A 27,795-nucleotide genomic window follows, 5' to 3' on the forward strand; every position below is an offset into this window, starting at 1 on the left:
ACTTGTAAAGCGGTTGTTTTCAGTGTAAGTGAATCATTAGAATCAGTTCATGAAAGCTATTTGTTCAGTAAGTCCTCCATGACCGGAGCACAGACTCCGTCTGACACGGTTTCTCTGCCAAACGTTGGAGATTAACGCACGTTTGTAGGCTTGTTTAGTCTAAGTCTGAGTGTGATCTACAGTTCACCATTGTTCTGGCGACATCACACATCGTATCGCCTCAGCTCGCTTGGAACCTCGTCAGAGCAGGTACTAAATGCTATTCTCGTGGACATGCACAATAACCGTGCTGTGCCTGGTGGAAACATGCCATTATTAAAGCTTAGTAATTGTCATTCGTGTCCATAAACCAGCACGTACCCTTCTCTATCGTCCACTCAACTGTAAAGGTGACATGAATAAACTAAATTGCAAATAACTTGCACATTTTGTCCTAACTCTTCACAAACACGGCGTATTTAGGCAAATTAAAGGGAAGAAACTGCTTGAGTTGAACAAAAGGCAGAAAGAAAAAAAGGAAATAATGCTTGGTTTAGAAGATGGAACTTTACCACTTCAGGTGGATCAGGACACATTTTAGGATGACTGTGAAGCAGTTTGAAGATTTGCAGAAGGTCCCGTTTGTCCATCAACAGTCCCAGCTGTGTGCCTTTGTTCATTTGGACATTATTTTATCTGGTCATTTTGTCAGTAACAAACGTTCTGATCGCTCAAACGTAAAAGCATCTCTCACCCCTGACAAAACAAAAGCTGTGTGATGTGCGAAGGCCTTAAAAGGGACCGTAACTTGGACATAAATGGACATTTCTCATAGACTTAAATATACAAACTTCCACTGCAGGAAGCCCCCACATGGCCATTCAAGAGAATACAGGATTCAGATGCTTTATCTTCGGCTCTAATCTACTGCCCAGGGGACCATGAGTGTTCGTATATACAGTCTATGCTTCTAACTTATTTATATATCTATTCTTTTTTGTCTCAAATTTTCAAATGACACAAAAGTGCAGTTCAATACTGAAATATCCCAGTTCACTTTTACTGATTACCATTAAAGCTCCTATATGTGACATTCCAATATAATAAAGACATTATTAATATATATGAGATTGTTTTAGGCCAACAGGGGGCACTGTGCTCCACAGATTCAGTGGCAGAAGCTGTGAGAAGCTAATAGACTACAAATGCTCCTCATCATCATAACCTCATTTGCATTAGTTTACATCTGCTCTCCTTCCTTTCGACACTCGTTCAGGCTGATGAGCGGACGTCGGCGCACACTGAGCCGCAGACGAGGGCAAAAACCCTGTCAATTAAAACTGCATTTCATTGTAAATCTGCGAGAAACAAATGATTCTTATTTACACTCGACCAAATGACGACATGCACTGTGAAATGAAATGTTCCTGCTGCTGATTTGACGGATCGATATACATTTTCCTCTGTGGAGCTTTTCAGCATCGTCTACGTCAGAGATTTTGTAAAACTCCCTGTAATTTCCCGTTTGTAACCCGTATTCATTTTATAAAGGTGATTTGACACGACTGTGTTTCTCAGGTGCTTTGCAGCATGTGACACTGCCCCCAAGTGGCAAGAATGATGATGACCCAATGCAGGTTTTAGTGAGTTCACCAGGTCAACGTGATATCAGCCTCTTCTGCTGTGGCTCGTCGCTGCCGTTGTTTTCATGCTGAATGTCTGTGAGGAAGAAAAGGACATTGTTTAAAAGGCTTGTGTTTGGTGAGGACGAAGCACAGAGAAAACCACACCCAAGATGAGACAACAAGGAGGCAGAAAAGGGGAAGGAAGACACACAAAGAGCAGAAATGTGAACTGATGCCTACTGTCTGTGTCCGAGTCTCGGTCGGTTTCTGTCTCCACAGACGCCCTCTTCCTCTTGCCGCCTTGGCTGCTTTCTTGGCCCGACACGCTTGTCTGGTCGTCACGCTCCTCGGAGCTGCTTCCTGTCTCGGCTGCTGGTGTTGATGACTGAAGTGGCAGAGGAAACTTAGATACCCGTACCACACACAGTTCACATTACACAGCTCTACTTGGTCTGGTACCAGGAACGTCGTTTTCTATCACTTCATAGTTCCTCCTCAACGTGGGCAGGTCTGCCGTGACACAAACTAGTGACGTGTAAAGTTGTTTTTGGTGTAACTGAATCATTAGAATCAGTTGATTCTAGATTTGTTCAAAGAATCGTTCAGTAGGTCCTGGATGACCGGAGCACACACTCCGTCTGAAATACCACTGAACGGGTCGTGATTGGGCTCATGATCGCCGGCTTTCAGCAGTGCTGTCGCTAAACACACCAGACTCCTGGGTTAAATATTGAGATTTTAGACATTTCCTTTGCTAAATGTTGGAGATGAACACATGTTTTCAGGATTGTTTAAGTCCGTGTAACTGATCTACACTTCGGGAATGTTCGGACGTCGCGCTCATGACTCTTCAGTCTGTTGACGTCACATTTCAGTATTGGCCAGAGCAGGTACTAAAAAAATAAACACGAGTTGAGCCGAGTCGTGCCAGAACTGCACAATAGAAAAGCAAAGTAATAAAAAGTAATAGAAAGTAATATAATAATAATATATACTGTGTATATATATATATAATATATAGTAATAACAGATTCATGGACGCGTGTCCTCACCCTGCCGTTTGATGATGAGGATTCTTCCTTCTGCAGAGCAGAGTTCAGCGTCTCCAGCACTACCACTGCTCCAGAAACAAACTCAGTGTTATTTACCTGAGCACAGTGGAAACGCAGATACCAGCGTACACGGGCGCATGTTCAAACTCTTTACCTGGACGTAATGATATGGTGAGGACGGGCACCCTCTTTTCTCCGCTTTGCTCCATCTTTGCGTTCACCTCCTCCTTTTGCTCCTGATCGTCGATGACCTGTGGTGATGAGATTACGCTTAATCCTGTTCCCATGCACAGTTAAGTTTCGGTGTGGTTGTAGCCTGACCACGGACCATTGTAAAGACGGTAAACTGAAAAGAACTGATTTGCTCGTCACTAGTTTGTGTGTTCGTATAAAACAACGATCGCGGCAGTTAGCTGTGCTACAACTGTACTTTGGACAAGTGCCAGTAGCCTTGGGGTGGGAACTGCAGAGCAGGAACAGAACCTCGGTCAGTTTGGGTCTGATTATATCAGTGGTTCTCAATTATTTTCTGTCATGTCCCCCCTAGAGGACAGACATCTTTTCTCCCCCGAATCGAAATACTTCTGAGAACCTGACAACATTTATTTATTTATCTGTATAAACAACTGTATGAGTTGTCCCGCCCTGCCTCCCATGCCCCGTCCCACTATTTGAGAAGTACTGGATTTTGCAGTTGCAGTATTTAAATTCCCAACTGTATCATCTGGATTTCTTTTTAGAAATGCGATCTTGTAAAGTTGCACTTGGACTAACACGTTTACTGGGTTCTCGACGGTGTGATGGCTAAAGGCGGGTGACATTATAGAGGTGTAATTACAATGCTGCAATGTGATCAGAATCTCATACCATCCCATGCCTAAGGATACTGGAGTTTGGGATATCAGGATCAATATTGGACATGTGCACTGGGTTTGACAGACAGACAGACAGACGACTTTATTGATCCCTTTGGGAGGTTCCCTCGGGGAAATGAACATGTTTTTTGTAATTCACCTTGTGGTTCTGATCACCGGTGGGATGATTTTCCAGGTGTTTGACAGGTGATGTCGAGGAGCATGACGGCAGGGAGACCGGTGAAGGCGATGATGCGACCATGTGAGCGGGAGGATCGGTTGATTTGTCGGGGCTCATCTGGACTCTGTCTCCACCTTGAAAGGGTGAATCAGTTCTCGGGGTTTGGCTAGATTTAGATTTCCCACGATCTGATAGGTCCAGAGGACCCTCACATGTCTCTTGAAGCTCTTCCCCAGAGGAGACACTCTCAGGCTTGGGTGGCTGGCTTTCCTGTTTCTCCTGGGGCTTGATTTGACTCTCGTGGTGCTCTGGAAGATTCCTGAAGCGGAACACCACAGTGGGCTCCTTTGCTGTGGACTGAGGAGAGCTGCTTTTGGGCCAGGGAGACCCAAAAGCAGCCTGCCTTCTAGAGCTGGCATGTTGGCTCGTTGGGATAAGGTTGGGAAAGCGTGGAATATTTTGTTTTGACGGAGGTTGCATGACTTGGTTTGTGCCTGCTGTCGCCAAATTAACCCAGTCAGTGGATTCAGATAAGGCCCAGGGGAAACTAATGGGACTACCTCGAATTGGTTGAGGACGGCAGGGGACAGGAGTGTGGAGCACATGTCTACCAAGGTTGAGTCCACTGGTCGAGGAGGAAGAATTCCTTGCTTGAGGTCCGTTGGAAGATCGTTGGTCCAGTCCATTAATACCATGAGCTCTAGGTTAGAAAAAACAGAGGTCAGACAGGGAGAGGTCACATTTTCATATAGGTTATTAGTCACATAGTGTTAGAACAGACTTTTTCATTTTGCCATGACCCTGGGACACTGACTTGCTTTGAAACATTTGAACTCTTATTTGTCTGTTTCAACTCCCATTATCCCATTTTTCTTTTAGGCCTGGAATCCAGTATACTGTATGGTTTTGGGCTGTCACAGACTAAAGATTACCAACATGAAACTATTTGGCTGTGGATCCTAAACATGGCCTTATATTTTACCATAAGAAAGATTCTTACAACCAAAGGAAATCCTGGAAAAATGCCCAATCAGCCAATAAAGATGCATCATGAAATGACTCATCAATGGTCCCATTGATTGTCCAAACACCACGGAGGTGAAACTGGTCCACATTCTCTTCCTAAACCACGGCTCTCCATTCCCTGGTCTGACCTCAACATTCTGGCTTTCTCTGTTCTGGGTCATCAGTAAACTTGTGGATTTACCTGCCGGAGTAAACGTGTGCACAACTTTCCAAAGCACACGTTGATCTACTCCGTTTCAAAAGCACAACGTGCAGATAAATGATGTTGTTATGTTTGTACAAACATGTCCAATTTGACAAGACGCCAGGTTTGTGTGCAGTTTGAAACTGAAGGCTGGATCTCATCGCTCTCTGTGTAGCTTATACTTTACACCCACATGACAGCCCATCTGCTATCTATGTCCACCTGGCTCACCTTCTCTCTCCAACACGGGTTGCACTGTGTTCTGTCCTCCAAGATGGTGACGAGAGAGATGACAGTGAAATCGGCTTATATGACTCCTGGGAGATTGGAGAAAAACAGAAGGTGGCTATTTACACATCATTTTACTTACTGTTCAGATTAGTAACCATCACTCTGTTTCCACAACTGCAGACAGGAGTTTAGTTTGTCTCGTGTAAATTGGTTCAAAGCCTCCAGCTGAAGGCAACTCTCTGGATTGAGGATCTCTGTATTGACTTTGATTTTTATTGCTGGTTTTAAATGTGTTTATGTGATCGGGTAAATCTCCAGACTCCAGCCAGAGTAACGAGATCCTGGATGTTCCCAGATTAAGGCGATTGATTCTTCCGTGGCTGCATTGTCATGTTTCAGACCCCAGAATCCTTTAAGTCTCTACTGAACATACACCTCTTCTCCTTAGTGTTCAATTTAGGATAAGCTGCCTTCTTCTAGCGCCCTGCTTCTCTCTTGTCCGTTGTTTGCTTTATGAATGGTTTTACCTGTTTCTGCGTGTGTCTATTTAAATGTTCCCACAGAGTGAGTTTTTTGTTTCAAATATGATTATTGGCAAACCAATCACTTAACAGAGAAATGTAACAGTCGACAAACATGTTTCCTTTGTTTTTTTACAGGTGGTAAGAAAAAGTAATCTTCTTAACAGAAAAGACTAATGGCAAAAAACAATAGCAAGTAAACAAAGAGAGCTCTGCATCGACAAAGCAGGTGAAACAAAAAGGACAAAACAAACAAAAAACAGCAACAGTACATACCATTCCAATAATTGCTTTGGCCATGGACTCACATTTCTCACACAAAGGAGAGACTTCAGGAAACATTTTATGCAGCCTCGTTTTGGAGTAATGTAGTCTGTGCAATATTTTAAATTGAATCGAACAGTGTCGGGCGTTTATAGAACAGTCATGGATGTACTCTCCTCCCACAAATTGGGAGTTATTGGGGCTCCAAACTCTTTTTCCCACTCCCCGTTTATCCTGTCCATCTTGGGAAGGCACAGGTTTTGTAGTATCTCATATAGTTGCGAGACTATGTAGCGTGGGTTGGGGAATCGGATCAAATAAGATCTCTAGCTTGTCTGGGTTTGCCTTCTTGAAATTAGGGAGGTGTGTTCTGACATAATTCCTAATCTGAAGATATCTGAAAAACTGATTCCTCTGTAAATTAAACCTTTCTTGGAGTTGCTGGAAAGAGGCAAAAGTCCCTTCTATGTATAGATTACCAACAATACAAATTCCCAGTTGTTTCCAGATGGAAAAGGCCTCATCCAAAGCTGAGGGAGTGAAAGAGGGGTTTGTAGTCATAGGTAGCAGAGATTCCTTAGTTGTTTCCAAATCTTAATTAAAGCATAAATGACAGGGTTATGTTTAAAACAAGATCTATTAACTGGGACGGGAGATAGTACAACAGCTCTAATAGAATAAGGTAGGCAGTCTTCCCGTTCCATCTCTAGCCCATCATAGAGTATTGGGTTGTCACCTAACCAATATACCATAGCGTGTAACCCAATGGCCCAGTAATATAAAATAACATTAGGCAGCGCCAGCCCCCCATTAGTTTTGTGTTTACAAAGGTGGTCCTTCTTTATCCTATGAGGTTTGTAATTCCATACAAAGGGGAGAATGATTGAGTCCAATTTAATGAAAAAAGATTTGGCAAGGTAAATAGCTAGTGACGGGTGACGAGTGACGGAGTGAGTTTTTCTGTTGCAAACTTACACAGTGGTTCCTGCTCATCCCTCTCAGCTGTCTGTGTTCGACCTCTGTAGGAAAAAAGAAACAAAAACAGTGACCCTGAGCAAGTCTGAGTGCAAAGTAGTCAACAAGCAAGCAAACAGCGTTCCGGTCCTCAGTTGCTTTTCAGCCTCACCCTCGGGTCTTTGCTCCCTCTCAGTCTTCACTCCAGCATCACTGTCTGGTGGTTGGTTGTTGGACTTGCTGGCTGCCACCATGATGAGGGCCTCAGGACCAGAGGTGGGTGAAAACTCAGGGGAGCTGTTTGATTTGACCTCTGTGAAGCTGTTTGAGGAGCGGTCACTGTGACTTCTGACACACACACACACACACACACATTAGATCAAACTCCTCTAGACTCCTCAAGTCATTGTGAAACATCAGGAAATAATGAAACATCTTAAACTCACTCCAGTGCTGCTCTTAATGACCGGATTTCTTTCTCCTCCCTGAGTCTCTTGTTCTCCTTCTTCAGGTTGGTAATCTCTGCCACTGCAAGCAAATACAAATGCAAAAGAATGGAACTCAGTGGGTGAGAACAGACATGAGACATGGTGATGGCAAGTCAGGAAGACATAAGCAGAATACCCATCTGAGAGACGCGCTGCAGGGTCTGTATCTGCGACGCTTCAAACTCCTGCTGTCTTCTGTTGGCAAACTCCTCGGTTACTGTGCACCTGTCACACAGTCCAGCTCTCAGTCTGCACCACAGAAACCCACACAACAACACAATCTGTAGAATAACAACATCACAATCTGTTTAACCCCAGCAGGGGTTTTTGGGGGTGTTGACCTTGATCTCTGGTCACTCAAATAAACAGCTTTTGTAGGCAGAATCACTAGATACTCGTTGTTTGTTGAGTTTCATTCACAGGTTATTACAATATTCAATATTTTTCAGTGAAAACTAATTTTCCTGAGAATACTCTGTATTAAGAAAAAAAAAGTCATATAAAATTAAGATTTTATATGACCACTAAACCCAAAGGTTTTTGTTGTAAAGTCTAGCATCTCCAGTCTTCTCCTGGTAATTCCCCACTATGATTTTGTCCTCTATTGTGTTTTTCTTTTATCACTGTGTTGTACATGTGTGTCTACCAGCTGACTTCTTCACATAGCCTCTAGCTAATTACCATGGTTACTATCTTCACTGTTGTTTTCTTTAACTATAACAAAGAGTGCAGCACAAACTGGCCTGAGAAGTGTTGTATGGAGCTTTGACAGTTATCACATACAGTGGATTCAAACTGGAGACGTGCTCATAGGGTTCACCGCAGGAACATTTACATTTATGACCTAAATGCTTCAGCGTGTTGTAAAGACAGATCTCAGTCATCACCGTCATGTGACAAATGTTTTCCACAGTTTTTAAAATGGCTGCTTATAGCATCAGCACAAATATGTTGTTATCGTCTAAGAAAATACGTGTACACACACTCATGCACACAAAGCAGATCATCTGCACCTGTTCTCCAGAGTCTTGATGTTTTCAGTGAGTAACCGTTGGTGTTCTTTCATCTGCTGGTTTCTGGTGAACAGTTCCTCCATTCGCTTTGTGTCACTGTTTGTCAGGAATGCACACAAAACACACACAAAACAAGGATTAGAGTCACACACGCTGTACTCTCTCAAAGACGGTCGAAGGAGGTGAGGGATTTTCCAAATCCAACAATGACGTTAGTGTGTAGACCAACACTGGTGAATGCACGAGGATCTGACCTCTCAATCTCCAATCATGTGAATGGTCAGTGACCGGGGGGGATTTCTGTCCTTTGGGGGGGCATGACAGAAAATAATAGAGAAGCACTGCCCTTTACCACCTTTTTTAATTTTTACTGCCTAACCCGGTCTTTTTTGCCCTAACCCTAACCTCAGTAACACACGTGCATATTTGAAAAATACTGCACCAGTGTAGTAAAAACCAGACTGTCGTTAAATTACGACCTATGTCTACGTTTTCAAAACCAGCGCCCAAAACGACCCATAGTTAGGTTTCAGTTGGTCGATGACTCATCAACAACAAATACCAGGAAAAGAAGTGATTTTCCTCTGAAGTGGTAAATATCATCTCACTCAAATTAACTTTAATTAATACCAGGGACCGAAAAACGGTCTTGCTCTTTTTTGCCAGTTGCTTTTTCCACTACCGCCATGGGAACACAAAACAAAGAGTTTGTGACTCAGGACCAAGACTCAGTGACTTGTTACAACAGGAGTTTCTTCACAAGCCAAACATGACATGAACATGAAGCGCAGGGCCAGATGCAGGGCCAGGTGAAGGGCCAGCTGCAGGGCCAGGTGAAGGGCCAGCTGCAGGGCCAGCTGCAGGGCCAGGTGAAGGGCCAGCTGCAGGGCCAGATGCAGGGCCAGCTGCAGGGCCAGGTGATTGGCCAGCTGCAGGGCCCGATGCAGGGCCAGGTGAAGGGCCAGATGCAGGGCCAGGTGCAGGGCAGTGCAGGGCCAGATGCCAGGGCCAGATGCAGGTGAAGGGCCAGGTGAAGGGCCAGCTGCAGGGGCTGCAGGGCCAGGCCAGGGCCAGCTGCAGGGCCAGATGCAGGGCCAGCTGCAGGGCCTGATGCAGGGCCCAGGTGAAGGGCCAGCTGCAGGGCCAGATGCAGGGCCAGGTGAAGGGCCAGGTGCAGGGCCAGGTGAAGGGCCAGGTGCAGGGCCAGGTGAAGGGCCAGCACGCCTGCCTTGTCCACAAAGACCAGAGGCCAGAGCAGCGCTTTGGCAGTGTTTGGTGAAAACTTGTTGTCAGTGATATCTAGACATGATCATGTGGATGTGCAACAGGAACTCACCAGCCTTTCTTGTTGGACAGCTCTTGGACTTTTATCTGCCAACCTAGAGGTCAAAGACAAGGTCAGTTACCTCTGCACATTGTCACTCTTTCTTCCATGTTTGGAATCACTCCCACTCACCCTCCACCTCTCGCTCGTGGGCCTCCCGCAGTTTCAGGAACAGGTCATTGAAGCACTCCATTGCTGCAGCTGTGACCTTTGAAGACAAGAGACGTGCAAGATTTTGTTTTGTGTGTCACAAGTTGAGTAGATTGCTTAAGCCAATATTCTCTTTTTACATGTTGTGAGCTTGACGGCACTTGACACAACACGCCCAGCTCTCCTATAATAATCAGACGTTGCACTTTTGACGGAGCAAAAATCAGTTAGTAAGTACGCAGGCGTTATACCCCGAGGTCTGCTGTGCTTCTGAGGACGCGCGGCACTCGTTCCTGTCAGTGCACTTTCACAACCGTCCCCGTTTCTCAAGTGTGGGAGCAGAATTTTGTTGTCGTATTGAGGTTGATTAAAAACTAGCTAGACTGGTCCTTCCAGGTTTGGGACTCGAGCCTGCAGTTAGATGGAAAACTGTTTTTTTCTTATCTGTGTGTGTGTGTGTGTGTGTGTGTGTGTGTGTGTGTGCGTCATGTGGCATCAGAGTCAGGATTAAGTAACAATATCAGATCAGACTGATTTTAAGTTTCAGTGCAAACCTGTGACTTTGTTGCCCTTTAAAACATCATGTTGTCACTTTTTCTTTTCACTCACACACACACAGGTCTGCGGAGCTATTCTTCTGAGGACACTTCATTGTCTTCCATTGATTTGGAACTGTAACCATGACCACTTCATGCTTAAGCCTCACCTTAACCTAACTACAATTTAAATCTTAGCCCTAGACTTAACCAGTTTCTCAGACATGAGGTTCTGCCTCATTAGGACCAGGTTTTGGTCTCTATGAGGACAACTAGTCCTGACAAGGTCAGTGTTTATGGCTCATGAGGTACCAAATACAAGTTCACACACACACACACCACTATTTAAACACTAATCAAATAAGTGTGTTGAATGTATATTGAGTGTTTTGATCAGTGTGAATTGGGCGCCCTTGCGACATGTTGGGATATGTCGGGCAAATGGCTGTTCAGATCACCTGAGCAGAGCAAGAAAAGACCTGTCTGTCTTTATGTGCCTACTCTGCTATCTCAACATCATTATTCTCTCTCACACACACACACACAGGAATGTGCAAGTATTCTTGTTAGGACACTTGTTAGGACACAAATCCTTATTCCTCACCTTAACCACAGTCACTTAATGTCTAATCATAATTCATATGTCGCCCTCTAAATTTAACTAGCACCTCAGAAATGAGGTTCTGCCTCATTAAGACCAGGCTTCTCGTCCCCATGAGGATTACTGGTGCTGAGGAGGGAACGAAAACATGCACGCACACACACACACACACACACACACACACACACACACACACAGGTTTGTACAGCTATTCTTTTTAGGACACTGCATTGACTTCCATTCATTGGGACAGTACAAACAAAGCATGATCCATAACCTTAACCATGACCAGTTAACCCTAACTTTAACTTAACCATATTTTACAGTGTTGTCCTAAACATAACCAATCCCCCAGAACTGAGGTTCTGCCTTATTAGGACCATGTTTTGGGTCCTAACCCATGAGGACTACTGGCCCTGACAAGGTCAGTGTTTAAGGCAGAAAAGGTCACAAATACAAGCAAACACACACATGGTTATCCTGTCTGAACCAGAATTACAGCACCAGCCTTTAAAGCCGAACCTGTCTCCTCAAACACCTCCCAACCCGGGGAGGTTTTTAATTTGATTGGCATGTTTGATTTTTATATCATAACCAGTCCAGTTCACTTGAACGCCACCTTATGCACACACACACACACACACACACACACACACACACATCGAACCCTGATCAAAGTAAACATGAAGCGTGGTTCTTCTGTGCGATGCATTTGCATTTTTAATGCCTTAACTTGACAGAACAGCTTGCAAATGTGCTGGATGTGTTATTGCTGTAGGTCTGAATACAGTATATGACACCCTGCTGTGAAAAGGTGCCCCACACACACACACACACACACACACACATGCTAAAATGACCCAGGATTATTAAGGTCTAATAATAAGGCCACCATTGTTTCCTGGATGCAAACTCATCCAGGAAGTATCCCTGCACTCATAGATACTCTGCCCACCTGTCAGCCAGTCTCGTCAGACCCTCAGGCAATTACCTCACATCCTAATCAATCGCAACTCACCTCACAAGGCCGCCGGCTGACTGTTCCACGCGCTCACTGCCTCTGCCGCTCTGACCTCAGAGATGGACCAAGTGATACAGTGACAGAGGGAAGAAAATGCATGAAAATGAAGAGAGAGTGTGTGTGAGGGAGAGCAGAATGAGGTGTGGGAGAACGCCCCACACCCTCCCCTCTCTCTCTCTCATCTCTCCACCCCAGAAAACCAGTCGGAGCAGTTGTCCCCTTAAGCAACACAAACACCGAGGCCTGGGCAAGTTCTCCCTTGATATTCCTGTTCTGCTGAAATCCCATATAACCAGTCAAACCAGTCCCATAAAGCCCTGCGGGGATAAAGGGCCTGCACTGAAAATAAACGTCTCATGCAGAGCTCTGCTGCAGCACAAAGTGAATTCAGTGTTTGAATTTGAAAGTTCTGATTACGTGACATTCAAAAATAAAACGATTTGTGTGATTTGCATAACACTTGACGAAGGAATACAGATTATGGGAAACTGTAGGTGAAGTGTGATTAAAACTCTAAAAGTCTACTTTGCAGTTAGTGCGTAGTAAGTATGTACTCCATCACTGTGTGGTGTACGTATGCAGTGTACATGTACTGCATACGTACACAGGTGTGTGTGCAAAAATGAGCCTGTAAGTCAGAGCAGGGTGTGGCAGAATGTGACTGTGATACTGGCATGTAAATTCAATGGTAAACAACAGACAATAGCAGCGGCACACTGCAAACACACACACACACACACACACACACACAGCGATGAGCGTGTGATATGAGAAGGACCATTTCCTGATTCTTGAACCAAATTCCTCCCGACTGGTCTGATCTGGCTGAGGCAGCAGCAGCGACTTCATCATCTTCATCGCCGCCCTCCTGCCACTCCCTCCTGCCACTCACCAGTGACGACGCATGACTATATACTTTTTTCGCATTAGGTCATTTTGGCGACACTTTCAGGGTAAGCAGGAGGGATTTACTGCCACTAGATGTCCCACTAACACCAGCAGGTGCTGTCAGCCACACCTTTGCCCCCTTCGTGTTTCCAACAGTGTTGTTTAAATAGTGTCTGGGTGTTGCGAAGTCCACAGGAAAGTGGCTCTTAAACACACAACCAGAAGCACAACGTCATTCAAAAAAAACAAAAGGAATCATGTTAGCTGCAGCACATTGTTAGACGTTGATCTGCGAGTGTCGAGTTGTGGGTTTTCTGCTCGTGTATCTGAGACCATTCAGCGGGAAAATATGTCTTTGCCAATTTAGAGTCTCTGGAAATCAAGGAACATCCAACGTGCTGCATCTTTGTAAAACCTACCAACAAATGACCTGACGAGTGTCATGCTTTCAAAATCTCCAGTTTCCAGTCAGTCGATGAAAGATGGATTTATTCCTGCTCTCGAGTAAACGTATAAAAAATAAATGATTTATTTGTGGGTTTGAAATTCCTTATTACAGGCAGAAAACAACAAACACTTGATCTGTGCAGAAACCACCATAGAACCTTTATTATGTTGATGTGGTGTTTTTGAATTATTGCCCAGTCAAGATTCATGTCCAGAGTTGTACATTAGCAAGAAAACAACACAACAACAACGCATGAATTACCAATAATCTCAATATTGGTCATGAGTGAAAACCTAATGTTGTGTTTACTCACATCATTTAACAGCAACATTTGAAATGCAGTCAATCATCATATATTTGTTAAGTTTTACAGCACAAAACTGTAACAATTAGGTAATAGTATAGTGGGGGAGTAGTATTATGGTAATACCATCTAATCTATATAGTAATTACCATGAATAGCTTGGTAATAACAATGGAAAACACATAGAAATCCTAATCATAGCGTTTCCAAAGATTTCGATATGAGACTATCGTGACCTAAAGCCCAATATTTATTGTGACAAGTGCACATGTCTGTTTGGTAAAAATGAATTACAACTTTCAGTCATGGTATTTAAAATAATATACACATAAATGTTGGGAAAATGGGAACGTTTTGCAAATCTGACCACCAAAAAATCTCCTGTGACCCATGTGTGGGCCCTAACCCAGTGTTTGGGAAACACTGCCTTAGTACACAGCTAATACCTGGTTATCACTATAGAAAAAAAAACTAATAAGATGATGTTACTACAGTATTACATCCAATTACAAAATGACTGTACTGTTATTACTGTTCTGTATCTGTATTAACCTGTGATACCTCCACCTGCCACCAGTGGGGGCTCCAGCTCACTCTTTTGCTTTAATCAAGTTTCAAGTCTTCTTCAATAGAACATGATGCCAATTTTGTTAATCACGTTCCCATTTATAGGAAAATATTCAATCAATTATATCAGAAGTAGAGATAATTATACGAGTAGACGTCATGTGACTGAGCAGGAGGCTGACAGCAGGTGATTCAAAACCAACATGTTGACAGTCAAACCTCAAGTGGAAGACAAATTTGTGTTAGACAATATAGTGGAGGTCAGAGGTCAGAGGAGAACGACCCGACTGGTTTACAGTAACTCAGGTGATCACTTGTTATAACCTGGTCTTTCAGAGGAGCATTTCTGAACACACCTGCTCATGAGGCTCACAAACCACTGCAACAGAACACCACACTGGACATTTAGAAGGTTTGTTGTGTCCCTAATAAAGTGGCTGTGAGTCAAACCCTCATTTATGAAACATGGTAAACACAATCAAAGTTGACCTTTGTGCTTTGACATAAAACAACACAGCAGCAGACAATAGGAATGTCATGTTATACACAACACAAGAAAAACACGCATTGAGAGTATAGATGAGGGAGGTCAAACATGTGGCCCATGGGCAGGAATTGGCCCTCCAGCGGGTCCAATTGGGCCCGCATGATGAATTTGTGAAAATCTCATTATAATGTGAAACACAACATTTTTCAGTTGCAGATTCTTGTGACTGAATGTTTTGTGACTTTCTAGATCCACTGTGATGAGTAAGCTGTAATCCACACGAGTAAATTTAGGAATAATATTGTTGAAATTGCACTTATTCTTCTCAAGAAAGTTCAGGTTCAGGTTGTAAAAAGATACTTCATTCAGTGTAAAACAAAGAGAAAAACTTAAAGTTCTTGTTGTTCATGCTATTATTTTACTGGTCCGGCCCACTTCAGATCAAATTGCACTGTGTGTGGGCCCTGAACAGAAATGAGTTTGACACCACTGGTCTAGACCGACCAAAGAGGAAAACTAGATTTCTAAAGAAGATTGTAAATATAACAGTTTGTTCTGACCCCTCTGTTAAAAGGCTGAATTGAAAGCGCTCTCATAATGATGTAACATTTATTTTTATCCACAAGAGGGCCCCGCTGAGCCGTGAGTCTGCAGAGGTGCCACAGGGGTGAAAGGTCAAGGCTGTCCATCCTCACTCACGTGTTTACTTCTCCATAAACAAGCAGAACTCCAATTCAATTGTTATTGACAAAGATATGAAGAATAATTGCCCTCAGAATTTAGATAGTTAAGGTCATGTTTGGTATTTTATTGTCTCTCCAGTTTCTCTTTAATTGTACAGTTTAAAAAGAAACTGAGAAAGCAGAGAAATGTGAGTTGTCGCTGGTTCTCCCATTCAGAGCAGCCAATCCACGGAGAACATGAGTGACATGAACAAACACAAAAAGCTACAGCAACACAATCCTATCAGAATACGTGTGTGTTTTACAGGGTGAGTCTGTCTCAAGGGCTCATGGGTACAACAACACAGACCTCAGCCAAGTCTTGTGAGCGTATGAATGTGGGTGTGAGAGAGTGTCTGGATTCATCCACTCAGTGAAATTTGGGTTGAGCTGATAAGATACTTGGTATCGGTATGATAATGGTCAAAATCATTGGACTAGACAATGAATGATCCAATACAAATGTCATGTTGTGGGCTGTTTATTTCTTTGTGATGATAGAAGAATATTTACTATATAACTTAATATAAATCAGTTTGAGGATTATGTCTTTGAAAGAGCTTGAAATTGAACAAAGTGTTGTTAACGGTTTCATCTTAAATGACTTTTGGACTAATATCGGCATCAGTGATGGGGACATGTTGTCTATTGTTGTTTCCCTGATAAATAAATCCATTTTAAACTTGTGCCTTGGATTTCTTCACTCTCCATTGAGTTTGAGAGACTAGATACTTGTAGTAACCACTGTCACTCAGTTCCAAAGTGTTTTCCCTTGTCTTGTTAATGGGAATCATCTTTTTAAAGCAGGTTCATCCCACAAATCCCGGTTATACCCACTTATTCTCTAACATGTTGCATGGAGTCTGTACCAAACCATTTCACTGCTCTCTCCTTGGGTCAAAGACAAGGTGCTGTAAGTTACGACACCCATGAGCTATAGGAATTTGAACCCATCCTTTCACTTGTTATGATGTTCTTGCAGCCTCTCTCTCACGTTGCCTCCCCCTCCCCTCCCCCACCTCCTCCTCCTCCTCCTCCTGGTCTCCTGCACATCTTATTTATGATCATTACCTTGACCTGCACCAGTCATCACTAAAACACTCACAGCCTTGTAAATCACTGGAATTGCTCTCTCTGCGTTACATAAACAGTATTTAACAAATCTGTTGAGGAGGCAATAGACCTGCGGCGCACTCATCACAAAGACATTGTCTCTCTCATTGGAGTTTTTAAGAGAACGTGTAGCTATTGTATTTAGTAGCTTCGGTAACCTCAGTTTATTGAGACACAAAGTTAAAAGCGTCTGTGAGAGAAATGCAGGATTCTCCACTTAAAATGTTCAGACTCTGACTCTTTGGGTATGCATGGAGAGTATGCCCAGAACAAACGGGCTAACAAGACCAGCATTTATAGATACAGACCAGCAGGCCAGAGTAGAACATAAAAGACAAGATAATGTTAAATAAACAAACCTTCCTGGCTTATATACAGTACATATAAAACCCTAATTTGCACAACCTGTTTTCTTCATGAACACTTTTAAATCTGCCATTTTCAAATCAAAAATCATTTGGTTTCTATGGCGTTTCAAACCTGTGCTCTGACGTCTTCTTCTACAAAGTACACTAGAACTTTAGTGGACATGTGCCCTCTGCTGGTACAACATGTAATTACTGGAGAGATGCCACGCCAAGTCACTGTCGATTGATTAATCAATACATTTTTAGTCAGTTCAATGTTTAACAGCAATTAAAACCAACTCATGATTAAACATGATGTGAATGAATGCGATACTAAAGCTATTTGTTGAATTTAGGGCAATACAAAAAGACATGACTCTGCCACAAACCACCTATGTTTGATTTACCTGCATTTTTGCTGCTTGTTCAATTGAGTTATTTTGACATCAAATCTGAAACCTTGACAGGTTTTAAGTTACGTTAATACTTTCCAGTATATAGTAGAAGTACATAGTCTCTCTTCATAACTTTACCTGTGGTGGAAATGCTGATACTCCCATAGACCCCGCTTCTTTCCCCGATGTGATTATACCTCAGTATTTAGTATTCAGTATTTATTTTACATTAATATATGGGCTTGCTAGCTCGCTCTCAGGGAGACATCATCATAAACATAACGCTGACGCCCTCATGCATCCATGTTGCCGAGCAACCATGTCATAATCACAAGCTCACAAGTTCCATCTGAAGGCACATATTTTTATTTTCATCATCTGCCATTTTTCAGTTGTTATCGTTTGTCATTGTTAGTGTTTTTCACTGAACACAAACAAGTCATATTATTTAAAACAACTGAAATCTGCAGCTATAAAGTTTGTCGTGGCCACTGGTATTTCTGCTAGAAACAGAGAAGAAATTGTATAAAATTCTTAAGTGATTAGATTGATGATTAGCAGGAAATGTAACTAAGCCATAAAAACAAAACACACACACTTACGCACACACACACACACACACACACACACTAGATAAGACATCAAAGTAGGAGGCAGATTTACAAGACACTGCTGAGGGCCTTTAAAAAATACTGCTGCATAAATGTTTATGCAGCTCTCTCCATGTCAGGCACTAGGGGGAGGAGAGCACGGCTGAGCGGCGCGAGACCCCGACACTCTATGAATCTGACCAAGCGTTTGCATTTCTGCGAGGGAGGAACCGCGATGGCTTTAAAAACGTCTGATGTCGTAAATCTGTTCTGCTTATGAAGGAGCTGCAGTGGATCTGACAGACGCACATGCTTATCAGTTATCTTAGAGAATTAAACAGTGGCTTTGTCTCTCTTGTAATTGTATCATATAGGACTGTTCATGGCGTATATATGACAGATATGAGACGCCCCCTGGTGGCTATTCACTATATTCTCACGTCTTGGTTGGCCTCGACCAACAAAGCAGAAGCAAATGTTGCTAAAGTGATGGAGGGCATGTGGTCTACTGTTGTTTCTGTACAGTCCACAACGGAGGTTGTTTTGCATGCTTTGCTGCAAACATGGTCAGGTGGTATAGCCCAGGACACACACACACACACACACACAGTCTGGTTTCCATGACTTCAGAGGACATTACATTGACTTAGGTTTATTTTCTGGAGACTCACGGTCTATGTTTTTAACATAAAATGTAATAACTGACACTATGGGGACTTGCTTTTTGTCCCCATTGTGTGACTGTGAACAGATGTAGATCCACACTAACCCTAAACTAAGCCCATTGTAAAACTAGTCTTTAAACCTGAAAGGTTGTGGGGCCCAGTCAAAATTGGTGTGTTTGTTTTTGGGACCTGACAAAGATATAAATACAAGTACACACACACACACACACACACACACACACACACACACACACACACCAGTGCATTCTAAGAAACAACGTTCAACTTTGAACCCGGCAAGAGAGGTCGTATCATATCAGAACAGGTGCACACTAAATGTTCATACTTGTTTTTTTGTACTGAATTCATATACATTCAAAAATATAAATACATATATTATATATATAATATATTTTAAAGTTTATTGAAAAACGTTTTTTTGCATCATTTTCCTTTTCCATAATATGCAATAATCCAGTACCACCTCACTTTCATGTACTTTACATAATGCAAGGTATACGTTGTATTATATCTTGTGTAAATGTCAATTTTCTTTTCATGTTCTTATTTGAATCTATTTTGCTTATTTGTTCTGCATTCAGTATTTTTTATCTCTCTAACTTTAAGATTGAACACTGCTAACACACTGGACTTCCTCTTCTCACGTATTGACGGCATATGTACAGGAACTCTTATAAGGGTGCTCGTGACAAAGGTCATGTGACACGCCGAACATGAATACATGATATCAGATCTTCTGACACAGGAACACTCTTTCCATTCACACACCGTCTCTCTCTCTCTCTCAGCACAGACTGTTCACTCTCTATTCATTTCTGTCTCACTGCGTTTGTAATATTTATCCTGCCTCTCTGCTTGTTTTGACGTCTCGGGTTTATTCATCGCTCTGGGTGGCCTGTGTCCCGGTACATAGAGATAATATAGAGGAAACCAAACCACATGATTCTTGGTCACACTTATAAAGCAGCAGCACTTCCACATGCAAACATTTGATCTTCTGCTCGTCAACAGGGTGAACGTTGGATTGTCCTCTAAGAGGAGGACAAGGAGACTTGCACTGACTTCCCTTCATTTGGACAAATGAAACAGAAATGTCTCCTGCCTCATAAGGACCAGGTTTCTGTCTTCATAAGGACTACTGGTCCAAGGCCAACGTTATGTCAGAAAAGGTCCTAAGAGGTTACGAATGAGGGTCACGGGAGGTTGCTGGTGCAAATCCCAGCAGACAAAAGGCGAAAGGAACACGCTGGACAGGTCGTCAGTCCATCACAGGGACACATAGAGACAAACAACCACTCTCAAAACTACACTCAAATGAGGATGTCCAATTTGACTAATGTATATATAGCATAGGTCATTTTTATTTTTATCTTATTTTATTCTATTCTATATTTTATGGTGTTTTCTCTCTTCCAGTCTCCTGTAAAGTGTGACTAATTTTAACAGTGCTGTGTGTGGATGTTGGACCTGTTAATTTCCCAGAGGGAACCTCACAAAGGGATTAATAAAGTCATCTGTCTGTCTGTCTGTCTGTCTGTCTGTCTGTCTGTAATCCCCAAATCAGCATGTTTTTTGTACTTTGGGAGGAAACTGGAGAAAACTCACTCACACACACGCACGCGCACACACACACAGCTTCAACAGGGTCTGTGTCAAGGGCTTTGGTGTACAACTGTTCAGCATGAAGCCTGACACGTGTGTGTGTGCGTGTGTGTGTGTGTGTGTGTGTGTGCGTGTGTGTGTGTGTGTGTGGCTTCATCTTCTGGAGCTATCAAATTCATATCAGTGTATAAAATAACAACAGAGGAAAGAACCCAAGAGTTTGAGGTTGTCTTGTCTCCTTGTGTGTCCTCACACACAACACAGAGGACATGACACCTTAACACACGCCTGACTCAATGCTCACCCTAAAACCCTGAAAAACCCCTAAAACCCTAAACCTTCACATGACGTCAGTTTCCAACACAAACACATTTCTGTCACATTTAAAACATTGTCACGTGAGTTCACTGCAGTGACCGGAGACTAAATACAGCAGCGGAGTAACGAGCATCAGGTGAGACACAGTGAACACAGGTGATGGTGATCAGGGCGGGGCTAGCAATCAGCAACAGGAAGTGAGATTAAGTGACATGAGACACGAGTACAGACTTTAAAATAAAACAAAACACATAAACCAAATGACAAAATGAAACAACATAACCAGCTTTTAACTGAGTCTGCAAATAAAACACATCTGAAATAAAGTGTGTCTCTTTTATTAGACAGCTCTTAGATTATCAGGGATTAGAGAAGTCATTTGTTTAGTTTTTATGCCTGTGATGATGAATATCGTGAAGAAAATTAAGTTCTAAAGATTAATGTTAAAAGCCAGACCATAATACGAAGTCATACCAGACACAATGTCTCTGATTACACTGAGTAAAAGTGTTGATTTACTGAATGTATCTTTTCTTCATGTAACATTTGTATGAATTTTTCTCACCTAGTATTTAGTGTTGTTATTGTATACACATCAATCATTTGTTTTATTTCTATATCAAACTCAAATACATAAATAATATCTGTCTTGGCACCACACACACACTCGTGACGTTAGTAAGACGCCTGCTGTCATCCACAGTCAGCCAGATCACATGACCATCACTTCCTGTCGTCACAGATCACACGTGTCTGAACAAATCATTGTATTGGTTTAAAAGATGCAGACAGTTTAATATTTTAGTGAATTCACCCAAACACACCAGTTGAACTTTACATTATGAAACATATGAACCTGTTCCTTCTTCTTACCAGTGCACACACACACACACACACACACACACACACACACGTGCTTGTCTTTCAGTTGATTTGTTTGTTTGTGTATCCGCAGTTTACAATAAGTGTGTGTTTCGGGGAGGGGAGGGGTCAGTGTGAGCCGCTGGCTTCCTGTCTGTACCAGTCTGCTTCCTGTGTGCCTCCATGACAGCGACAGGACGCCGGGCTTCCTCCTCTGGATCAGTGTGTGGCTCTGCTGATAAAAGCGCGGACGCACCGTGTTTTTCTTCTCTCTCTCTTTCTTTGACTCTATTTCTGTTTTACCTTCTGCCGTCGTCACTGAAATCCATGTGCAGTCCCTCACACGCACCGGCAACAGCAGCACCGCCAGTGTGAACGTTCACAGCGTCCACATTTATCTTCATTCATGCTATTAGAGATGGACAGAGGGCAGAGGGTCTGAGAGAGGGATGGACAAGATCTGTCTCATGAGACGTATGGACTGCAGACACACGGAGAGAGGGGGTGCAGGCGGGGGGTAACGGATGGTTTGGGGATGAGTGGCATTAGGCATTCCTCTCTCAAATGTTTCTTCCTCTTGATACAGCGACTCCTCTCTCACTCAGCCTTCTGTGCCTCGGCAGACGAATTGCTTGGCCTTGGATGGAGTGAGTGTGCTGGAGGAGAGAGGAGCGCCGGAGGAGGGAGAAGCAGAGACTTTGCCCCCTGATTTATGCCCTGTTTCTAGGCCACGGCCTTCAAGTAACACCCCACAACTTCCAATCTCACTGTCGTCTGTAAAGTTCGAGGAGTAATTGTTACTTAAAATGCACTAAAACACATCACTCTACGCGGTGCTAAGATCTGATTGTTGTTATCGTTGAGGGTGAAGTATCACGTTCATCGTTTTGTTTTTAGTGACAATTATGAACGTGTTTTGGTCTCCTGGGAAGTGAAACTGGAAAACATTACTTGGAATTCCCTGATGTCCCTGACTGCAGAAAAATGCTGTTTACTCTCTCGCTCAACCTTCCTACCCCGCTGTGGCCCCATTGGCTGTCAGCGGGGCCATTCATCCTGGGAGGAGCCAATGAGCGATAGGTCCTGGCTGCAAGTTCAACCAATCAAAGTGCACAAACGGGTGACATTGAGGGAGATGCTGGGAATAGCTGGCCGCTGTTTATGAGCTCCTGCCTGCCTGACACAAAGCAGGACTCCTCGACGGGAGGAAAAAAAAGCAATTAGGCAATTACACCATCGAGTCCTATAAGGATCACACTGTTTTCTTAGCCTCTTCCAGGGCCGATAAGGGACAGCTGCCGCCATGAGGCAGCGCTGAAAAATGATTAGTAGAAGGACTTGTGGAGGGATGAGCCAAGTCTGCACATTGGGAGGAGATACGAAGGAGAACAAAAGGAAGAAAGAAGCAGAAGCAGAGGGATAAAGACCAAGGGGAAAGTGAGGGATAGAGTTCGGAGAGGGGTTGTCGAGGAGAAAGTCCAATGTTGAGACGCAAGTAAGAGTTCACATGCTGGACACATGAGGGACATTTGTTTCCCTGTTAGCAATTAGCATGTAACCATACACTGAACTTTGACTGGTGCAGGAACTCAATTAAATGTAAAAGTTTTTTTTGTTGTTTTTTTATTATATACATATATACATATATACATATATATATATATATACGTATATTTACTAGATAAGGGCCAAGCCACCTTGCAACGGACAAAACGGCAAAATCAGTGATTTCATGGCACACAGATCTTAATGACGTCACAAAATAATTCCCGTGTTTGTGAAATGCTTCTGATAAACTGATAGCAGCAGATAATGGACCAGCAGCTCCTGTGTCTTTGTGAGACAAAGACACTTTAGTCTGACTGAGACAATAATTTGGTCATCTCAATGTCACGTAAACACGTTAATCCAGTCGAGCTCGTCTTAATCAGACTAAAATACCTGCATAACGCCATTCATCCAGTCCGATTACTATAGTCCAACTGGAGTCGGACATGGCGTTCTGCACCCCAGTCTATGGGGTCAGTCTATCTTCTGCATCTTACAGCGATGGCGCCTTTCCTTAGACAACACGTCAACCATGAGCGCCGTTCATTTGCTTTTCTGTGAATTAAAGGTCAACAGGAAGCTGATCCAATACACACTAGCTTATAGACAGATACAGCGCCACCTACAGATAAATCAATGAACTCCTCCGCATGTACTCGGATTCCGCGAGTTGTCCTATTGCCTGTCTTAGTCGGACTACGTCCCTGTGCATGTAAACAGAGATAGAGTGTTTACAGACAAACAGGTGAGTTTGTGGTTAAATGCCTAAAATCAGTTGTTCCTTGTGTCCTTGTTGGCGGCCATCTTTCAGTGTCAGTGTCCGTGTCTCAAGCAGGTGAGTGTGTCAGTACCTCATTCACCTGAGTTTCTTCTTTCTTTCTTTTTTTCCAGGACCATTGCAGGTTTCACATCCTTTAAGGACCCCAGTCAATTATTGGACACATACAATCTCACGTTATTGAGATGAAGATTAGTTTTATTTGTCAAATACAGAATCATACACAGTGCAATATTACACACAATCTTTTCTTTCTGTTTTCTTTCTTTATTCAGCTCCCATTGTATTTCACTCTGTACTGCATAATGTACCTGTCACATACATGGACCTGGAACTGATCACTCTGTTTGGGTTTGTGTGTTGTTGTGTTGTTGTTCTCAGCTTGTTGTTGTTGTCCTTGGTCCTGTCGTCTGTATGTTTGTTTATAAGAAACATTAATAAACATACATATAAAAAACAAACCATTAACATAACAAATGAACCCCAGTGTGGGTGAGTGGTATAGTCCAGTTCAGTACTCACTGTTGAAGCTTCTCCTAATTAATCCAATGACTGGAACTTGAACTTGTTCTTTATAAGACATCTGATGTCAGATTGGTGATGATGAGGAGGAGGATGATGGTGATGATGAGGAGGAGGATGATGGTGATGATGATGATGGTGAATTAAACCAGGAACAATCTATGTCCTGTAACAGCAGTGAGGAGGAGAAGAACATGTGGGTGGTCCAACATCTCTCCCTCTCCTTGTATGTCTTTCTTTTCCTCCTCTGCTGTTCATCCCTCCGTCTTCCGTTCACACCCTTTCTCTGCTTTCTCTCCGTTCCCCCGTTGCTCGCTGCAGCCATCGCTTATACCGAAGGATGCCCGTCCACGTCGTAAGCGTCTCCGTAATAACACAGATAAAAGTGTTATCTGATGTCTTTGTTTCAGAGCCAGTTATTCTCTCTTTAAGTATGTCATTGAGAGTCACATACGATCCTCTAAGACCATTTCAAAACTAATAAACAATTGTCAAGTCGGAGGCAAAGCAGAGAGACACGGGCCACTTTAAAAGCACATCAAAGGCTGGAGGGAGGACAGGCATGAGGATGGGAAATGTGGACACACACACACACACACACACACAAAGGTACATTTATCACTCTTTGTAAACCTATGAAATATTTGAAGTTGGCTACTCCTAAAGAGTTGAAACATTTGGGTTCTTTCTACAACTTCAGTGACAGTACGTGGTGCTTCTTCTGGTACCTGCTCTGTCGAGGTTCAGCCGAGCTGATACTAAAATGCTGTGACTGAAAGAGTCATGAGCACGAGAATCAAAGCCGAACTGTAGGTCAGTTAAAAAGATTTCAAAATGAATCTCCTCCATTCTAAAATCTCAATATTTAACACATGAGTCTGGTGTGTTTAGAGACAGCACTGCTGAAAGCCAGCGATCGTGAACCCAATCACAACACGTTCAGTGGTATTTCAGTTCAGTGACTGTCAGACGGAGTCTGTGCTCAGGTCATGCAGGAAGTTCTTTTTAATCCACTGATTCTAATGATTCAGTTACACTGAAAACTACTGCTTTACATGTCACGAGTCACTAGTTTGTGTTTGTGTGACAGATTTAATCGATTGAGTGACTTGAGTGAATCACTGCTCTACTCACACATCTGTAACATGAAATAAGTTTGAACCATTACAAAAAAAAGAATCATATGGTGATCACTGTTGTAATAATAATAATAATAATAATAATAATAATAATAATGAGTGAGATTTGTGATTCACAATCTGATGGTGATGGTACAGAAACACCAGGTTTGTATTCAGCCACACACGTAACATGCAGAAGTGGTAAAATGCCTATAATTTACACGACAGGTGGATTTTCTGAGCAGGAATTTCTCCTCTCGCACCTCTAATGCCGCCCCCCCCCAAACCCCCACCACCACCACCACCACCCTAAACTCCCACCCTCCCTTCCTCGTCCCTGCTTGAGGAGTCAGGCTGGCTGAGACGGAGGGAGCCAAACCATAGGGCGGAGGGGGGAGGGGGGAGGAGGGAGGAGGAGGGGGTACTTGAAGAAGTGGGAGATAAGTCGACTTCACAGCCCGTGACATAAATCACATCAAGACATGACAGTAGGACATTGACCAGGACCACTGATAAAACCCAGCAGGGAGGGAGGGAGAGAGAGAGGGAGAGAGAGAGGGAGGGAGGGAGAGAGGCGGAGAGAGAGCCTTTCAGGTTATTATTACCCATACAAACTCCCAGTCCTCAGCTATCAGTGGTCACTAATGAGTGAGCATGCAGAGGTTCCACAGAGAGTGGGTGGCATTGTTTAATACAGCTGTCTGTCCACTGTAACAGGGAGGCAAATCACATGAGCTCATATTCTGTTCTGACACATCAGCTGTGAGGTGATTCCATGGAGCGAGTGGACGTCCACTGACGCAGATGTCTTGTGTCACTGAGGTGGACAAGTTATGGACACTCCTGCAGCAAAATGTTCTGACAGTCATTTATAGGACATTAGTCACATGACTTCACACGTTTGTCCAGAAATGGACGTCAGGTTTGAAGAGGACTTTCTGAAACCACGTCACATCCTGTCCTCTGTGGCCACTGCAATATAATATCATATAAAACCTGTATAATCCCAAGTTTAAATCAGTGTTTCCAGGTTTAATGACTCAGCCAAAGCATGTGTGTGTTTTTACTGGCTTCAGCTGTGATTGGCATTATTGGATGTAAATGTTAATATCTCCTGTTTTTGCCAGGAAACACTTAGACGCACAATCGTCTTCCAGACGTCTGCATTACCAAAAGCCAAGAATGTTTTTCATGAACTTTTTACAACTTGGAGGAGGTCTCTCTATGTTTGTTTAACTTCATTTGATTCTATTCATAGACATAAAAGTATGAAACTAATGTTCCATTTAAACATTTTCTCGAGTGCATAGCTGCATTTTTTCCGGAAGACCAGGATTTTGATTTCCTGAATGGATTCACTTCCACTTCACAGTGTCACTGATACATTTCCAATTTGTTTGTATTTGATTCTATTAGATGCAATGTTGATTTAATTAGAAATATTTCATCCACTGAATCGACATCATCGTGAGACGTGATGATTCTAATTTGGAGACAGCAATTACTATTCCATCAATTGGACATTATTGATACAAAGCACTGCAACTCAGAGTGCTTCACAAAATCTCCTCAAATGAACAAATACTCAACATGAAACAGAGATGAGGAAGTGAGGAAACATACATCATTAAATCCAAAGCAGTTCTAATAATATTTAGTGTTGTGTTTTCAATGTCCAATAATAGTCAAGAAGTGCTTTCTTTAGTTCACAGTAAATTCACACCAATAACCCTGAATCAAAGAAATCCAGTATTGACCATAAAGAGTCGTACACATCGGTAATACCTTAGAAAAGTCTGCTGCGATTGTCAGAAGACGAGAAACAACTGGATAACACGTAAAGAGACATTTGCTCATTTTCCTCTGGACGGTTTTTCAGAGATTTTCTGTTCTTTCACTCGTGTGGGCACAGAGTTTGTAAACTGTTTGACGGCTTCACGTTTCTGCAGCGGGCCTTAAATGAACTGTTTAACTGAACGTCTAATTTATGAAGAAGGCAAAGTGTTCCTGTGTACACCAGTGTGCCGTCACTGTGACAGCCACTAAAACCCAGCAACAGTGTGACCATTGCACTCAGACAGTGGATCATTCCACTGAGTCCTTGTAGAGCAAAAACATTCACATGGTGCTTTTTAGGGTTTGGTATGATGACATTTGAAAGATTATTTATTTGTCGTTTTGTTATTTACTCTTCATTAAAACATTTTCTTAGCAGACATTAACTTTAAGTAAGAAATATCTGTAAGCAGCTGCTCCTGTTGCCTGTGGTAAAACCTGTTTAGAAGGAACTATCATGTTCACCTGGGTCTTATGTTCCCAACATTCCCACTGGTCAAAAAAGCGAGGATTAAACAGGTTTTTCTGACCAGTGGAGGTGAGGTATCAGAAGAGAGACAGAGTCTGGAGAGACAACAACTGTGTTGTTTGAAATGGTTTATGCTGTCAGCTTGGGACAATCCTAAAACCAGACAAATACAGAGCGGACATCTCTCAA

The 27,795-nt window shown here is 42.8% G+C and overlaps 1 protein-coding gene across 2 annotated transcripts; it reads right to left on the reverse strand.

Moving 5' to 3' along the window:
• rbbp8l (retinoblastoma binding protein 8-like) lies at positions 1-12,189 on the reverse strand. Of its 2 annotated transcripts, none has more exons than XM_044037413.1 (14): positions 12,002-12,189; positions 9,829-9,904; positions 9,709-9,751; positions 8,373-8,468; positions 7,496-7,584; positions 7,318-7,399; positions 7,044-7,219; positions 6,893-6,936; positions 5,133-5,218; positions 3,671-4,391; positions 2,811-2,907; positions 2,657-2,721; positions 1,845-1,989; positions 1-1,698 (listed from the first exon to the last, which is right to left on the reverse strand). In XM_044037413.1, the coding sequence occupies exons 2-14, from the start codon at positions 9,887-9,889 to the stop codon at positions 1,637-1,639; spliced, it is 1,767 nt and encodes a 588-aa protein (XP_043893348.1). In that variant the 5' UTR covers positions 9,890-9,904; positions 12,002-12,189; the 3' UTR covers positions 1-1,636. The 2 variants fall into 2 exon arrangements, with proteins under 2 accessions (XP_043893348.1, XP_043893347.1); XM_044037412.1 differs by having other exon boundaries at positions 7,496-7,608; positions 12,002-12,188.
• Between the last annotated feature and the right edge of the window lie 15,606 nt (positions 12,190-27,795).

Source organism: Solea senegalensis, linkage group LG11 (assembly GCF_019176455.1).
Source record: "Solea senegalensis isolate Sse05_10M linkage group LG11, IFAPA_SoseM_1, whole genome shotgun sequence".
Taxonomy (NCBI): domain Eukaryota; kingdom Metazoa; phylum Chordata; class Actinopteri; order Pleuronectiformes; family Soleidae; genus Solea; species Solea senegalensis.

Bases quoted from the DNA above. Each gene is read 5' to 3' on its own strand.
- rbbp8l (XM_044037412.1), bottom strand. From the start codon at position 9,889: ATGGAGTGCTTCAATGACCTGTTCCTGAAACTGCGGGAGGCCCACGAG. The intron at 2,908-3,670 runs GTGAATTACAAA...TCATCACCACAG, and splicing joins CCGGTGATCAGAACCACAAG to GTCATCGACGATCAGGAGCA. The intron at 1,990-2,656 runs GTGAGGACACGC...CTGCCACTTCAG, and splicing joins CCTCATCATCAAACGGCAGG to TCATCAACACCAGCAGCCGA.